Source organism: Oncorhynchus gorbuscha, linkage group LG13 (genome assembly GCF_021184085.1).
Source record: "Oncorhynchus gorbuscha isolate QuinsamMale2020 ecotype Even-year linkage group LG13, OgorEven_v1.0, whole genome shotgun sequence".
NCBI classification, from domain to species: Eukaryota; Metazoa; Chordata; class Actinopteri; order Salmoniformes; family Salmonidae; genus Oncorhynchus; species Oncorhynchus gorbuscha.
This window is the reverse complement of record NC_060185.1, coordinates 65,287,129-65,303,574: the sequence shown is the minus strand read 5'-3', so window position 1 is coordinate 65,303,574 and position 16,446 is coordinate 65,287,129. Positions and strand designations below refer to the sequence as shown.

Here is a 16,446-nt window from a genome sequence, read left to right as displayed (position 1 = left end):
ATGGAAATAAATACAAATTCTACCCAACTTAGATGTACTGTATGTGCCCTATGTACAGTTGAAGTCAGACACATTTTGTTTATATTATAATTCACTGTATCACAATTACAGTGGGTCAGAAGTTTACATACACTAAGTTGACTGTGCCTTTAAACAACTTGGAAAATTTCAGAAAATAATGTTATGGCTTTAGAAGATCCGGATAGGCTAATTGACATAATTTGTGTCAATTGGAGGTGTACCTGTGAATGTATTTCAAGGCCTACCTTCAAACTCAGTGCCTCTTTGCTTGACATCATGGGAAAATTGTAAAAAATAAGCCAAGACCTCAGAATTGTATTTTGTAGACCTCCACAAGTCTGGTTCATCCACAAGTCTGGTTCCTCCACAAGTCTGGTTCATCCACAAGTCTGGTTCAATAGTATGCAAGTATAAACACCATGGGACCACACAGCCACCATACAGCTCAGGAAGGAGAGGCGTTCTGTCTCCTAGAGATGAATGTACTTCGGTGTGAAAAGTGCAAATCAATTCCAGAACAATAGCAAAGGACCTTGTAAAGATGCTGGAGGAAACCGGTACAAAAGTATCTATATCCACAGTAAAACAAGTCCAATATTGGCATAACCTGAAAGGCCACTCAGCAAGGAAGAAGTCACTGCCCAAAAACTGCCATAAAAAAAGCCAGATTACAGTTTGCAACTGCACATGGGGACAAATATTGTACTTTTTGGAGAAATGTCCTCTGTTCTGATGAAACAAAAATATAACTATTTGGCCATAATGACCATTGTTATGTTTGGGAGAAAAAGGGGGAGGCTTGCAAGCCGAAGAACACCATCCCAACTGTGAAGCACGGGGGTGGCAGCATCATGTTGTGGGGATGCTTTGCTGCACGAGGGACTGGTGCACTTCACAAAATAGATGGCATCATGAGGCTGGAAATGTATGTGAATGTATTGAAGCAACATCTCAAGACATCAGTCATGAAGTTAAAGCTTGGTCGCAAATGGGTCTTCCAAATGGACAATGACCCCAAGCATACTTCCGAAGTTGTGGCAAAATGGCTTAAGGACAACAAAGTCAAGGTGTTGGAGTGGCCATCACAAAGCCCTGACCTCAATCCTATAGAAAGTAGGACCTCAGACTGGGGCGAAGGTATACCTTCCAACAGGACAATGACCCTAAGCATACAGCCAAGACAATGCAAGAGTGGCTTCGGGACAAGTCTCTGAATGTCCTTGAGTGGCCCAGCCAGAGGCCGGACTTGAATCCGATCCAACATATCTGGAGAGACCTGAAAATAGCTGTGCAGCGACACTCCCCATCCAACCTGACAGAGCTTGAGAGGATCTGCAGAGACGAATGGGAGAAACTCCCCAAATACAGGTGTGTCAAGCTTGTAGCGTCATACGCAAGAAGACTTGAGGCTGTAATTGCTGCCAAAGTTGATTCAACGAAGTACTGAGTAACGGGTCTGAATACTTATGTAAATATGATATTTCCGTTTTAGATTTTTTTTTTAGATGAAGTTGCAAACATTTGTAAAAGCCTGTTTTCGCTTTGTCATTACTGGGTATTGTGTGTAGATTGATGAGCGAAAAAAAAACAATTGAATACGTTTTAAAAAAGGGCTGTAGTGTAACAAAATGTGGAAAAAGTAAAGTGGTCTGAATACTTTCCGAATGCAATGTATACTGCTCTGGCAGCCAAAACAGCCAAATACTCCCTCTAAACATGAATCGATTCAAAATTGCGATACTGTTCTAGAAACATAAAGCCCTTTGCCTTCATGTCACAGCAGAATTATTTCACAAATGCAAAATATACACTTACTGTATACAGTTTTAACCGACTGTATCACAGTTGCAGCCGACACTATTTTTCAGTGACAACACGTTTCTTGTGGCCTTCTTCCATTACACACTGACACACTGGTGTTCAGCACTTGCTAGATTAGCTAATCAGCACTGGTGGTCTCTCTGTCTTCCGTCTGTCTTCTGTAAACACCCGCTGTAACATGGGATATGGCAGTGCCTATAAAGGTGTGTATCAATGTAACCTTTCAAATTTTTGAAGAATATTTATTGCTGATATGAAAGATAAGGTCCTTATACTTCCAAAACCGTACCGCAAGCGATGCGTGTTAATGTTCAGGCCAAGAGTCTGGGTTCTTGACAAAACAGAAGACACTTTCGCCAATGACTCTTATGTGTAGTGTAATGTAATTGATGTAGTTCTGTCCTTGAGCTGTTCTTGTCTACTAATGTTCTGTATTATGTTGTGTTTTGTGTGGACCCCAGGAAGAGTAGCTGCTGCTTTCGCAACAGCTAATGGCAATCTACAATAAAATACCAATACCGAACTGTAATGTTGTGCAAATAGTGGCGGCAACGTTCACCTTTAGGTTTTCAGTTCAAGTAACAAATGTAATCGTATTCCTGAGAGTCTGCTGTTTTGATTTAAAGGTCATTACTTTATTCTCTTGAGCCTGCCACCTATTGGGCATTTAGTGTGCTGTAACCTTCAATCACTATTCAGTAGTTGAGTCTTTTTCTTTATATGACTGACTTTTCACGCATTTCTCTATACAGTTTCTAATCTGCAATACACTACATGGGGAGTAAGACCCATGGAGGCACATACACAGCCTACATACACAAGGCTATTACTTTGTATGAAACAGAAGACTGTATTCATCCCCTTTCAAGGCTCACCTGCTCCCCCCCCCTCCCTTCCTTGACCTTATAGAACAGAGCCCAGCCCCTGGAGAGGGCTTCCCAGCCAGGACCAGACCAGAGGGAACCTGAGAATGCCAGTCGTTACGTAGGCTCCAGGTGGGCATCAGCATCCTCAGTGTTTCCTTGCCTTCTATTTTTATTTTTTATTTTTTTTCTCCTTGCCTTCTATTTTTTTCTTCTCCTTGCCTTCTATTGGCCTGGGAGGGAATCTCTCCTGTGTCACAGAGCAGGAATGCTGGGTGGTGAGAGGGGGATTCCCATGAAGCTTTCCCACCACTGTGAGCCACCCGGTGGAGAGAGAGGGAGGGGCCTGAAGGTTAAATGAGGCAAGCACCCCCTCTCGTTCTCTTCTGCTGTGCTGAGTGAGGGTCTGCCATGTAGAGTAACAGGCAGTTCCGAATACATGTTGGATGAGTTTCACAGACCCTGGACACCCATAAAGTTTGAGTGAGAACACACTGAGAAGAAGCATTACAGGTATGGTAATTAAAGACTATGTCTATGTAATTTAGCATGATTGTTGCTGTTTTTCTCAATTTTGACTCTTTCGTGTTTTATGGCAGTGTGCAATGTTAAGGTGCATTACTGGCACCTACTGGGCATATGGGCATATTCAAAATTCTGAAACGTAATCAATATTGACAGAATTTTTGTGGCGTTTTGCAAAAATATGACTTGGAACCCCTAGAGGGCAGTCTACTCTTTTTGCAAAATGATGGAGAAATGTATGATTTCTTGACTTCTTCAGTTGATTACTATAATAATACTCTCTCATAACACTTTCATGTCCCCCACATTGAGCAGCCCTGACTGCAGGACCATGGAGGGTCTTTCTATGGAGGCCAGTGCTTCTGCAGCTCTGCTGATGGTAGGTCCTTCTAAAGTATGTGTTATGTTGTGGGGGAGTTTCACCATAGAGTTATGCCAATAAGTGGTTTTTGTGGCTTGTGCTTCTCCACAGGCATCCTGTCTGCTGGCACTGTCTGAGCCCAGCTGTAATCAGACCCAGTTTCTGCACTCTAATGGCAGTTGTGCTGACTGTCCTGTCTGTGGACCTGGGGAGCAGCTAACAGACGTAACACATAGTTACTGTGTGTGTGTGTGTCCATCCATCCTTCCGTCTGTCTGTCTGTCTGTCTGTCTGTCTGTCTGTCTGTCTGTCTGTCTGTCTGTCTGTCTGTCTGTCTGTCTGTCTGTCTGTCTGTCTGTCTGTCTGTCTGTCTGTCTGTCTGTCTGTCTGTCTGTCTGTCTGTCTGTCTGTCTGTCTGTCTGTCTGTCTGTCTGTCTGTCTGTGTCTGTCTGTCTGTCTAACTGCCTCTGGCTCTACACCTGTCTGATTCCTGTCCCAGGACTGTGGTTATGGGGATGGGGGAGAGGGTAGCCGCTGTGTGGCGTGTGCAGAGGGGCAGTTCAGTACTGAGACTGGGTTGGCCCCCTGCTGGCAGTGCACTCGTTGTATTCTGCTAAACCGCCAGGAGAGAGCAGTGTGCTCACCCATCAACAATGCCCAGTGTGGCAACTGCCTCCCAGGGTAAGTCCTATATCTATGGGGTGAGTAACGTGCAGTGCAGACAAAAGGAAACACGTAACATTTCATTTCAGGGGGTTAAGGTTGGACTTGGCTGGTTTCTATTTGTGACATATTACTGATTACAATTCAATTGTGTTTTATTCCAATAACGTTCAAGAGAGGCCAAAAACTGCTGTAGTCTTAGAGAGCATGAAGGAAACTTAGGATCAGTCACCATCCCCATGGGCCATGCTGCGTATGTCATTATGTCTGGTGTTTATGTCTGTACTCAGGTATTATAAGCTCAGAAGTAGGAGTGGGGAGGTGGACCTGTCGTGCATGCCCTGTTACAGCCCAACAGGCAAGATCCGGAAAGAGTGTTTACCTTTGCAGTGGAAACACACCTCCACAGCAGGTAAGGTAAACATGAATTTAACAGCCAGCAAATAAATGAATGCTGCTAGCAAACAATTATAACGTCTCTGTAAGCCTTCCACTGGTAGCGCCCATTGATGTAAAAAATGATCTTCCTCAGAATGAGAATTTCATTGGCAATCACTTTTTCCAGGAGAAGTTTCAAAGGAATTACAGAGAACAGTGAGTAATAGTACATTGACTCTTAAAACTAGTTGTGTAGATGATGGTTATGTGTGTATTGTTCATCTAGTGACGCTGAATAAGGTCCAAGTCTCCATGGCTCTTATTGGTTCAGTGACTTCCGCCTCAATCTTCCTACTGCTTCTGTTGCTTTGGGCCTTACTACTGATCATTGAGAGATTCGGTGAGTTTTGCCTTCCCGTTCAAACCATGGCTAAAAATTGTACTCAATCTCCCATTCGTTTTCTGTATTCACACAAGGTGGGAATGGAATGTGGATTATATGTTGTTTTTTTTTTTTTTTGTGGGGTGTTCAGAACAGGTTCCAAAGTATTGTCCTGAAGGTCTACATTTTGAAGTAGGCACAGCCTTCCCACGGAATACACTCCTCTCTAACACCACAGAGACTGGAGCGATACCATCAATTACCCCACCAGAGAGTCCTGGACCAACCCAGGACGCCCACCACAGGTACCTAATCCTCCTGGCCAGAGGTTCTGCTTTGGGGAATGACTGTAATCGGGGCAATTGAACAATCTTCTCTGCATTGCTCCATCTACTGGTCATGTTGGCTGGTTGATGAATAGATGTCAAACAATAGAGCCTCTTTCCTTCCACCAATAAGATGCCTAAGCTCACTGAGCCGTGAAGGTGAAGTGCATCCCACCTCTATTGTCATCAATGTCACCACCAACATCAAGCCATCCCTTCAACATGGAGGTGAAGACGGCCCCTGGGAGGGTCAGAGAGGACACTGTCACACACCAGAGGAGGTATTGCATGTGCTTTGTGTTTTCATTTTCTAATGAATAATGATCTATTATAAATTATGAGACACTAGGAAATTCTTATGACTAGTCTAACTCACTCCACTTTTGATTTGTAGATGGAACAAAAACTGTTGGAAATCTGCACAGTTTCTCAAGGTACAGTAGGCTCTCCCATGTCGAACAAGTGATGTTGAGGGTGAGATTGATCAATTCAATCAATTCATGCTCTTGTATTTTCATATGAATATACAACCAAATGTTTTCAGAAACTGATATCAGGTTTTTGTGTTTCCACGGTTCAGGTGTTGACTGACAAGTCTCTATTACAGTGCTTACACCAATATTTATGTCATTGACTGACACTGAACTCCTTGTGCTGGTCCAGGTCAGAGTCTGGAGGAGCTAAACTATGACACAGTCCAGGACCTGTCTCTGCTGCTGGACTCAGGGGGCTGTGGCCGGGGCAGCGGGGTGAGAAGGCTGGGCTATTCCCTGGGTGTCACCCCGGAGGTCCTTTCTAACCTCCATGGCTTCCAGGATCTCTTCCAGTACCTGCGCACCTCCACCTACATCCTACTGCCCCAACTGGCCCAGGCCGCCGCCCTCCTGCCCCGCCCTGACGTTGTTGCTAGGATACACCGTGGTCTGGTGGCCAATCACACAGAGATATCCAGGCCCTAGGGACATGTTGCCAATCCCATCTTGGCCTGTGTGACATACAGTGCATTCGGAAAGTATTCAGACCCTTGACTTTTTCCACATTTTGTTACGCTACAGCCTTATTCATCAATCTACACACAATACCCAATAATGACAAAGCAAAAACAGGTTTTTAGAAATGTTTGAAAATGAATTTCTGAATGTATTCTAACACCATGACATGAAGTCTCAGCATGGTATGTCACACCATGGTTTGAAATTATACTCTTGGATAATGCACTAGTTCTGCAATTCATTGTTAAAAAGAGGGACTGACGGCTTGTTAAATGGTACCAATTATGTCAATGTTGGTTTAATCAAGTGAACCGGAGCAAAATTTGACAGTTTGAAATGTGATTTATTTTGGGCTATAAACTGCTATTACTTGTACACATTTGGTTAAATTAACCCATTGAATGTATAACAATTACATATGAAATACTGCTGAACTCCTTTCTGTTGCATAAGACAGTGTGGTATCATTTGTTTGCATAAGGTGTGAATAGTCAGCATTGTAATGTGACCTAGATAGATGAATTTGTCATCCGAATCACAGGATGCAGAGCACAGAGACGTCATCTTTAACCATCAAATAGTATGTAAACGGCAGGCTGTGAACCCATGACAATTATACCATTGTGGGGTTTATAGTATCTCATAGGTATACTGGTCCAAAATCTCACTACCACTTCCATTATTTGTGATGGTGGTCAGAGTGTTAAATAACATGGGGCTATTCTGTATCATTCAGAGCAGTGTAACTGAACCCACAGTGTCATGTTTCTCCCTGTTTTCCATGTAAAATTAATGAGGGCCCGCTGGCTAAGGCATGTGAGATGGGGTAGGACAGAAGCATTAGTGTTGGATGGAAATAGGGAGAACATGTTGTTTTCTTTATGGGAGGGGTTGGTTCACCACTGCAGCAAATCTCCTCAGACACTCCAGCTTTCTCCATAAGGTAAGTCCTCAAGGAAACTTTGTATTTATGCCATGACAGCAATACATATAATATTTATACAAAACAATATATATTACATGTAAGCTTTATTTGACTAGGCATGTCAGTTAAGAACCAATTCTTATTTACAATGACGGCCTACTCCAGCCAAACCCGGACGAATTGTGCACTGCCCTATGGAACTCCCAATCACGGACGGATGTGATACAGCCTGGATTCAAACCAGGGGCTGTGGTGACCCATCCTGCACTGCGGTGTACAGTGCCTTAGACCGTGGCGCCACTCGGGAGGCCTAATATTACTTACCACCTGTGTTCTAATTAAACTTCCATTGGAATAAAACATGCATACATTATCATTCCATAATCTGTGTTCTGAAACGATTTCACCATCAACGTGTCAAAATACATGATAAGCAACAGTTGCCTACTGTCAACCATAAATTCTCACGCTAGGTGACGCTATTGCCTATTATTGGCTCGTTCCCTTGTTTTACTTGGATGTCCACGTACCCGCTGATTATGCGCGTCTCTGGGTAATGTGCCATAAAAAAAATAGAGAAGGAAAACTTCATAGAAATGGCGGAGGGTGCAACGTCTCTGAAAGAGTTGCGAGCTCAAATGGGTAAGAAATACACATAGCATAACTAAATATTGATGTGCCAAATGTATTTTATTAAGTCGAAATTGCTCTTGGTTGTTTGCCAAGTGACCCTGCTACCGGTAACCTAGCTAATACTCATTTTGAACATGTTCTGTGGCTAGTAAGCCGTAGCTATCCGTTGACAATGTGCTGGGGTTGGTAGTCTGATCCCCTTCGGTGCTAGTTTGATAGCTAATGTTATCTGTCAAAGCTACTACTAGTTAGCGGAATAGCTACATCAAAATGATAGTTTACCGGGTCATTTATTTTGCACTGTAATGTGACATGGCTAGCAATCATAACCACGCCATTATATTTGGTACAACGTTCGGAATTTTTAAATTAAATTTTATTTATTGTGAACTTCAATTTAAACACCTAAACTAACAAGAGTTAACGTAGTAGTACAACGGCAACCAATCGTTGGATCCGAAATTGATTTCGTGACCGTTTGACACATCTGCGCGCTGATGTCTGGCGCCATACATTCACTTTAAAAAAAATGTAAATTAAATATTTGGCTAACTAGTTAGGTAAAAGCTAACTAACTTATTTGGCCATTTAACATAGTTGGCAGATTTGTGTATACACTTAGCTAGCCAGCCTCAAGTGTTTACTTTCTGACTAACGTCATGCCCATCTTTGACTCCCAAGTCCTACGGTTTACTGTACGCTAACTTTAGATACCTAGCCATGTTGTATGAAAAGTAGCAAACGGTGGTTTCTGGCTGGCTAACTAACTAGTTTACTAGCTAACGTTAGGTAGATATCTCGGCTAATAAGATTGATTCTGGGAAGGCCAGCAAGTGATACTTTTTCAAATTACATTATCAGGGTAGCTAGCGGAGCAAAGAGTTAACGTTAGTTAGCTAACCATATTTGTCTAGGCAGCAGTTTCCCTGCTGTATGTAACTGTTAGCTAACTTTAGCTAGCTAACATTACAACATCAATTGTATTGGCCTGTTAGCTAGCTAGCATTCAAGCAGTGAACATTATCTCAAAGTAAAACATATTTCAGTCTACTGTACTAACCTTGTTTACATGTGACAGATTCTAAGGTGTTCACCCATAAAATTAGTATTTAATTCAAGTTTTATAAAGATATGTCCATTCAATAGAGAATTGCAATAATCCAAACCCTATGACTCTACCATATGGTTCAAAAGTTAGATGAGTGACTCTGAAAGTTTAGTATGATTAGATTTACTAGACTAATGTAATCATGTCCATGGTCAAAAATGGTTTTGACAAGGTAGCTAGCTACATAACTTCTAAAGTGGTCTTGCACTGAGTTCCACACAGGCAATGAACAACAAGCCCACATAGCTGCTGATGGAGGATAAGACTGTCCAGTTACAGCTAGTTTTCATGGATGTAGTCAGTGATAAAGGGTTCTTTCTTGAGTGGTTGAAATTTGCTTTATAAACCAACACTTTTTCTGTCTTTTACTCTATAGCGGTAGTAATTTTATTTACATACAGTTCCTTTCAATGTCCCTCGTCCATTACTTTTCTCTTTTGCGGGCCACTTCCTGAGTGGCAGCCAAGTGCTCACTGGGTCTACGTCAAGGTCTGAATGCCCAGTTTGTTTTGACTCAAGCTGTAAGATTTGGCTGAAATGCTAGTGTCCACCCCCCCAACATAACACGGATTGGGTGTGCATTTTTCCTTGTGGAGAAGGGGTTTCTGAAAGTAGACCATAACTTTTCCTCATCCAGTTTCCCATTCAATATTTTCACTCTGAAAGTTACATCCACACTGATTTTTGTGGAAGTATTTTCCAGTGAAATGCAATCTAGACTAGAGGGTGATGAGGGGATGTTTGAAAATCCCAACTGCACTGACTTTGTAGAGGTTCCCTCAACATTTGGACATAGGAAGGCTAACAAAATAATGGCTGGAATCTAGTCCAGCCTTAAAATCTCCACAAGAATGTGAGCTTGTGTATCAAACTGGGCATTCAGACCTTGAGTGTAGATCAGATGCCTGGGACTCAAATCCCAGCAAGGATATCTGAATCCTGGGCTGCAGAATCAAAAGCGTGATCAATATTTCTGAATCGCTGTGATTGAATCAAAGGATGAAATTGACAAGCCTTATTTGGTGCAGTCGCTTGTAGCAGTGAAACGGCTAGGAGTAGATCCTGTCATCTCTGCCTTCTGCAGGAGGTTAACCCTGAGTTGAGGTCATGACCCGCTAGCCAGTGAGATGGCAGAGCCCCAGTCAAGAACACAGTTTGGTTACTCACCAGGCATTACAGCACAGAGAGAAACGTGCCCCCAGGCAGGTCAACTCTTTTTATAGGGTGAATAAGAACTGATTGTGTTGCAGTTAACAATCATGGATGTGCTTACTCATGCAAAAGGCCCTCTCCTTTCGGCACAGTGGAAAGATTTGAGAAGCAAATGTAGACTACATTATTTGAATAAGAGGCCAGTCCATCGCCCTCTCATTTTGACGGTATAGAGTAGTAAATGACACACTAAAAGGAAAGATGGGCCTAGTTCATAGATTTGGCTTTGAATCAGTGGACTGTATAAGCATTGAGCCTACTAGCCTATCCACTCAATTGCACTTGTTGGCCCACCATGAGTGATGTTGATGAAATGTGATGCATGTCCACACCTGGGACAGTCCTTGTGTGCACCCTAAGGAGCCAAGCTCTGGTCAGGGCATTCTCTCATTAGCCAGTGAGAATGGTGTACGACCTGCTGACGTATCATCATCCCGATGGCTCTGGAAATAGCCCAGGCTTAGCTCTTGAGTGAATGTGTCCCCAGTTGTCCTGGACAAGATCTGCTGTCTGTGTGTGTGCGCACCCTCATCACAGTTGTCCCCGTTGAATGCTGTCATTGTTAGACCGTGTGGACACATTACACTCCAGGCATCTGCAGTACTGCACTTTCTGCCAACCAAGTAACACCCAGCCTGTTACAGCTGCAGCCGGGTCCTGGAGCGAGAGGGAGCGCGAGTGTTGGAACAACTTCACTGACCCACTGAACTTACTCTTGTCGTCTGACTGGTATGTGTGTGTGGTGGGTGGTGCTTTGAACAGGAGGCACCAGTGCAACGGTCAGTCAGCATGGGTCTTCTTTAGCAGTGAACCAATGTTCTCAGTTTATTGTGATGAATAAGGGGTTATGAATAGAGGTCGACCGATTATGATTTTTCAACGCCGATACCGATTATTGGAGGATCAAAACAGCCGATACCGATTATTGGAGGATCAAAACAGCCGATACCGATTTAATCGCCCGATTTAAATACAAATAGTGTATTTGTAATAATGACAATTACAACAATACTGAATTAACACTTATTTTAACTTAATATAATACATCAATAAAATACATTTTGCCTCAAGTAGATAATGAAACATGTTCAATTTGGTTTAAATAATGCAAAAACAATGTGTTGAAGAAGAACGTAAAAGTGCAATATGTGCTAATGTTTCAGTTCCTTGCTCAGAACATGAGAACGTATGAAAGCTGGTGGTTCCCTTTAAGATGAGTCTTCAATATTCCCAGGTAAGAAGTTTTAGGTTGTAGTTATTAAAGGACTATTTCCCTCTATACCATTTGTATTTCATTAACCATTGACTATTGGATGTTCTTATAGGCACTTTAGTATTGCCAGTGTAACAGTATAGCTTCCGTCCCTCTCCTCGCTCCTCCCTGGGATCGAACCAGTAACACAACGACAACAGCCACCACATCGACGCAGCGTTACCCATGCAGAGCAAGGGGAACAACCACCCCAAGGCTCAGAGCGAGTGAAGTTTGAAACGCTATTAGCGTGCACTAACTAGCCAGCCATTTCACTTCGGTTACACCAGTCTCATCTCAGGAGTTGATAGGTTTGAAGTCATAAACAGCGCAATGCTTGACGCACAACGAAGAGCTGCTGGCAAAACGCACGAAAGTGCTGTTTGAAAGAATGTTTACGCTTCTGCCTACCACCGCTCAGTCAGATACTTAGATACTTGTATGCTCAGTCAGATTATATGCAACACAGGACACGCTAGATAATATATAGTAATATCATCAACCATGTGTAGTTAACTAGTGATTATGATTGTTTTTTTTATAAGAAGTTTAATACTAGCTAGCAACTTACCGTGGCTTACTGCATTTGCGTAACAGGCAGTCTCCTTGTGGAGTGCAACGAGAGAGGCAGGTTGTTATTGTGTTGGACTACTTAACTGTAAGTTTGCAAGATTGGATCCCCCGAGCTGACAAGGTGAAAATCTGTCTTTCTGCCCCTGAACGAGGCAGTTAATACACCGTTCCTAGGCCGTCATTGAAAGTAAGAATGTGCTCTTAACTGACTTGCCTAGTTAAATAAAGGTGTAAAAAAAAAAAAAAAAAATTTAAACTTGGCAAATCGGTGCCCAAAAATACCGATTTCCGATTGTTATGAAAACTTGAAATCGGCCCTAATTAATCGGCCATTCCGATTAATCGGTCGACCTCTAGTTATAAAGTCGGGTGGATATATGAGTACCCTTATGCCCCATACTGTTATACAAGTGTGCATTACCCATAGTGCTTTGAAGTTAGGCATTTGCTGGTTGGATACTGGTGGTTTTGGCCGTCTGAACATAACTGCAGCTGCATGTTAGTGCAGGCTGGCCTGCTTCCTGTTTATGACCATTGACTGGCCTCTTCCAAGACAGGAGCCCCGTGGACAGTGGTCTCTTACTGCTGCCCCTAACAGCTCTGCCTGGGGGATGTTTTAGGCTAGTCTAAACCAACAGATGGGTTAGCTGACAATGTCACATTATGTGCATACTACAATGGGGAAGAAGTCTGTATTGTTGTGATTTTGGATGGACAGATAGCAACAATGACAAACTGCCATGTGGGGAATTGTAAGTGACTTTTTTAATCTTGTTCTTGATACCATGGCTTGTTTTGAGGTATTTTGACAGATTTCATGCCAATGCTATTATGTAAAAAAAAAAATGTAAAAGAAGCTTGCTATCTAACCAACAACGGTCACCTACAAAGTATTTTAAAGACAGGTGATCATTGTGCAAATGTGTTTGTCTCCAATGTTTATTGAAAATAGAATGGTTTACATGTCAACAATCTAAGCCAACCTTGTATGATTTTGCCCAATAGTTGTGCATTTGTCGGTTTTGTTGCTAAACAACCAACCCGTTTATAGCCAGTCTATTTACTATGTTGCGTGTGATTTATAGAGAGCTCTGTTCAAAGCTGTTCCTGTACTATATCCTAACTGCCTAATAGGATAAGTTATGTACTACAGACTAATCGGTTAAGGAGTTTCCCCCTATCGCAGCAATGTGGCGCCTCCGCAGCTAGCAAGCATATGCTATATAAAATGGAATGTCCTCTATGGTCTGATGCAGGAAAAAGTAAGTTATGTTTTCAAAGGATAGTGTTTTAGTTGTGGACATAGGCTAGGCAGGCAAAGCTGTTGTCTATCCTAATGGTTTTCCATAATACATTCACACAGTCACGATTGACTTCTGGTTTAAAAAACACTACCCACGTTCTTGCCCGGCTTTGTGCTGCGTCAGTCTGTCTGATTTTCTGCAGCCAGCCCATTCAGGTCTAATGTATGCTTATTGATGCAAATCTCCATAGTGATGGAGAGATGGATGCAGGTGCCCTCTTCCTCCCCTCGTCAGCTCTTCTCTGTGTGCACAAGGACACAGGGTTCTATGTTGACCTTTTTACAAGGATGACGTGTGCACCTAAGTTGAAACAGTTAGGTGCACACAGAAATTTAGAATCTTTCCTTTCTCTAGCCCCACTGGTGCTCCTTCATTTTAAAATGGTCGCACTGTAGAGCCCTGGGACACCTGGCTCTTTCAGTTCTACATTACGTTGACATATATGGAGAGAGACCTGAACAAATGCATAGTTTAAGACTAATATTGGCTTTGAATAATGTTAATGGGTATGGACTGGAGCATAGGTGGGTGTAACCAGGGACTCGGTCATTAATGTTGGCATGGTGAACTGTTATTTGGATCCATTGTAATGGAGCGTGCCCAATATTTGCCCACTGCAATCCTTTTTTTGAGTGGATGGAAGGATGGTGACTGACTCGGTCTCCTTTTTCACGTTCTGTAATGATATCCTCAGCCTGCTCTTTACTGTGTCTGCTAGGGCAGGCTACACCAAGTCCTAATCACGCTATCACACAAGCAGGTGATAATTAAGGCTGTTTCACTAATACATTACTGAGATATTGCTGCAGCTTTGTTTACCGTGTTAGGTTTATCCTCTTGACTAGCTCCTATTGAGCTACTCTGTAAAGACCAATGGCTAAAGATGTACATCTATTCCAATAATATTGGGAGTGGAGGAGCATTATTTTGGGGAAATAGAAAATGTCCCCATGATTTAACTTCTAAGTGGTCAGTCTGTGAAAGTTAGGAAATCATGTAGGAACGTGTCATAGCTACACAATTCTCGTCTCTATTGATGGGGGTACCACACACATCACATTTTATAATACTTTTAAATAATTACCTGTATTCCAGATCGTCAAATCAGCCAATATCTGTTATGGGCATAGTTGTCTAGAACACATCCATCCATTTATATCGTAATGACAAAGTATATATTTAGCTTAGATGTGCTTAATCTAAACAGTGTACCAGATAATTGAACTACATTTCTCTAAGAACCATGTCGCAAAGCTCTGTGTCTGTGGGAAACAAAGATGTAACAAAGGAGATGGGTATCCCATTGGGCAATATATGGAAAATCGCCCCACCAAACTGACTGTCAACTCATCACATTCACCAAATGCGGTTGCTAAGCTAATTGTCACACAATCCCTTCTGAAAGTCAGGATATGAGTCTATTTTTCAATGTTGTACTTGTTCATGAAATGCATGCCAAAGTTTGGTTTTTGAGCTAGCACCCAATTGATTCCCATTCACTTCTTGGAGGAGGGCTCTCCCTGTCCCAGAATGCACCCTACTTCACATGCTTTGACTTGGGTATTATTGTGTAGCCCAGAGAGCATTGCATTGTGGGTTTTGTAGTAGACTTGAGTTGCAATAGATTTCCAAAAACGATTTTCACATGTTTCTACCAATCATGCTATAATGCCAAAATGAAACATTTTGTTAACAAAAATAGTTTTCAATATAACACTAACACTGTTAATCATAGGAATTAGTGGTTCGGGGTGAATTATCCCTTAAAAAATATTAAGTTCTCTTTGGCACTGCGCTTGGAATTAGTGTGAATTGAGGATTTGGTCCACAGTGAGCGAGATATAAACCCTTGTCTGGTCTCTCAAGCTCTATTCTGCCTCGCTCAGCAACAGTTGCCATGCGACAGAGCTGCCTAAGCCTTGGCAGGGCGAGAAGGACACCAGATGAATAGTGTCGTAAGAGTCACTTTAAGCCTAACTTCATTTTGTTGATGATTCATAAATATCTGCACAGACTTGGATGATATCATTTCTCCCCTATTTTGTACACCCAAGAGCTGTGTATTTGTTAAGGTTAATCTATTTTCCCTCCACCTGTGTTTCTCTCCCCTGTCTATTCCCTTGATGGAAAGGTGGATGTTTATACTACTTAATTGTTAACCCCAAATGTGTATTCGAATACTGAGCAGGAATCAAAGTAACCCTCAGTTTCTAGAGGCAGTGGGTTGGCTAACTAGTGCATAAGCTTATGAATGCTATCGTCATTCATTAGAACTCCTTTTCATCCACATTTTGAGTCCCTTAACTTGGGATTCCCACCCAGTGACGCGTTACCTCGTACCCCTGCACATCGACTTGGTATTGGTACCCCTGCTATATACTTAATTATTCGTTACTCATTGTGCATCTATTATGACTTTAGTATGTGTTTTTACTTCATATTTGTCTTTTTTCTCAGCATTGTTAGGATGGGCCCATAAGTAAGCATTTCGGTGTTAGTCCAGACATGTTTTGTAAACAACATGTGGCGGGGGGGTTTGATTTGAGGAGAGGAAAAGTAAACTGACCTCTACTTCCTGTGGGATTAGCAGCAGACATTCATTCATCCATGATGACCTGCATGAAACATATTGATACTGTTTCAGGGCTCAACAGTAATGCTTGTTCTCTTGTCAGTGTCGAAGTAAAAAATAAGTCGGACAAGAAGAGCATAGATACAAAGGGATACTTTACTTCTGAGTCAGATGTACTCGTGGATACCATCTTTATGCCTCTGTGTCCAGTATGAAGGAAGTTGGAGGTAGTTTCACGAGCCAATACTAACTAGAGTTAGTGCAATGTATTGGTATCTGCTAGCAAATGGTATCCACAAGTTCATCTGACTCTGGGGAAGTAGATAAAGGGCCTCATTGCCAAAATCCCGAAGTATCCCTTTAAGTTGTCCAAATGGACAAGTTTCAATAAATAACACCGCAATATCAAATAATTCATCTGCTCAGAATTGGATTAGAGGCCAACATTGAAAATAAAATTCAATTTTTTTTTTTAAAGCCTACATGTCAGTGTATGTGATATGCATGTTGACTACAGCCTCGTGTCTAAACTGAT

General features: G+C 42.2%; 2 protein-coding genes across 16 annotated transcripts in view; both read left to right on the top strand.

The window, feature by feature from the left end:
• Positions 1 to 3,108: 3,108 nt before the first annotated feature.
• Positions 3,109 to 6,770, top strand: LOC123994063 (tumor necrosis factor receptor superfamily member EDAR-like). The gene is made up of 10 exons (XM_046296550.1): positions 3,109 to 3,218; positions 3,546 to 3,609; positions 3,703 to 3,816; positions 4,091 to 4,272; positions 4,545 to 4,666; positions 4,919 to 5,032; positions 5,166 to 5,319; positions 5,474 to 5,621; positions 5,735 to 5,774; positions 6,004 to 6,770. Exons 2-10 carry the CDS (start codon positions 3,562 to 3,564, stop codon positions 6,297 to 6,299), a joined length of 1,218 nt encoding a protein of 405 aa, XP_046152506.1. The 5' UTR covers positions 3,109 to 3,218; positions 3,546 to 3,561; the 3' UTR covers positions 6,300 to 6,770.
• A 991-nt stretch (positions 6,771 to 7,761) lies between these two features.
• LOC123993336 (ensconsin-like) overlaps positions 7,762 to 16,446 on the top strand; it is a 35,723-nt gene continuing 27,038 nt past the window's right edge. For all 15 annotated transcript variants that reach the window (XM_046295379.1, XM_046295381.1, XM_046295380.1 and 12 more), the window contains exon 1: positions 7,762 to 7,899. In XM_046295379.1, the coding sequence (XP_046151335.1) occupies positions 7,854 to 7,899 (46 nt within the window). In that variant the 5' untranslated portion in view covers positions 7,762 to 7,853. The remainder of the gene's footprint in view (positions 7,900 to 16,446) is intronic.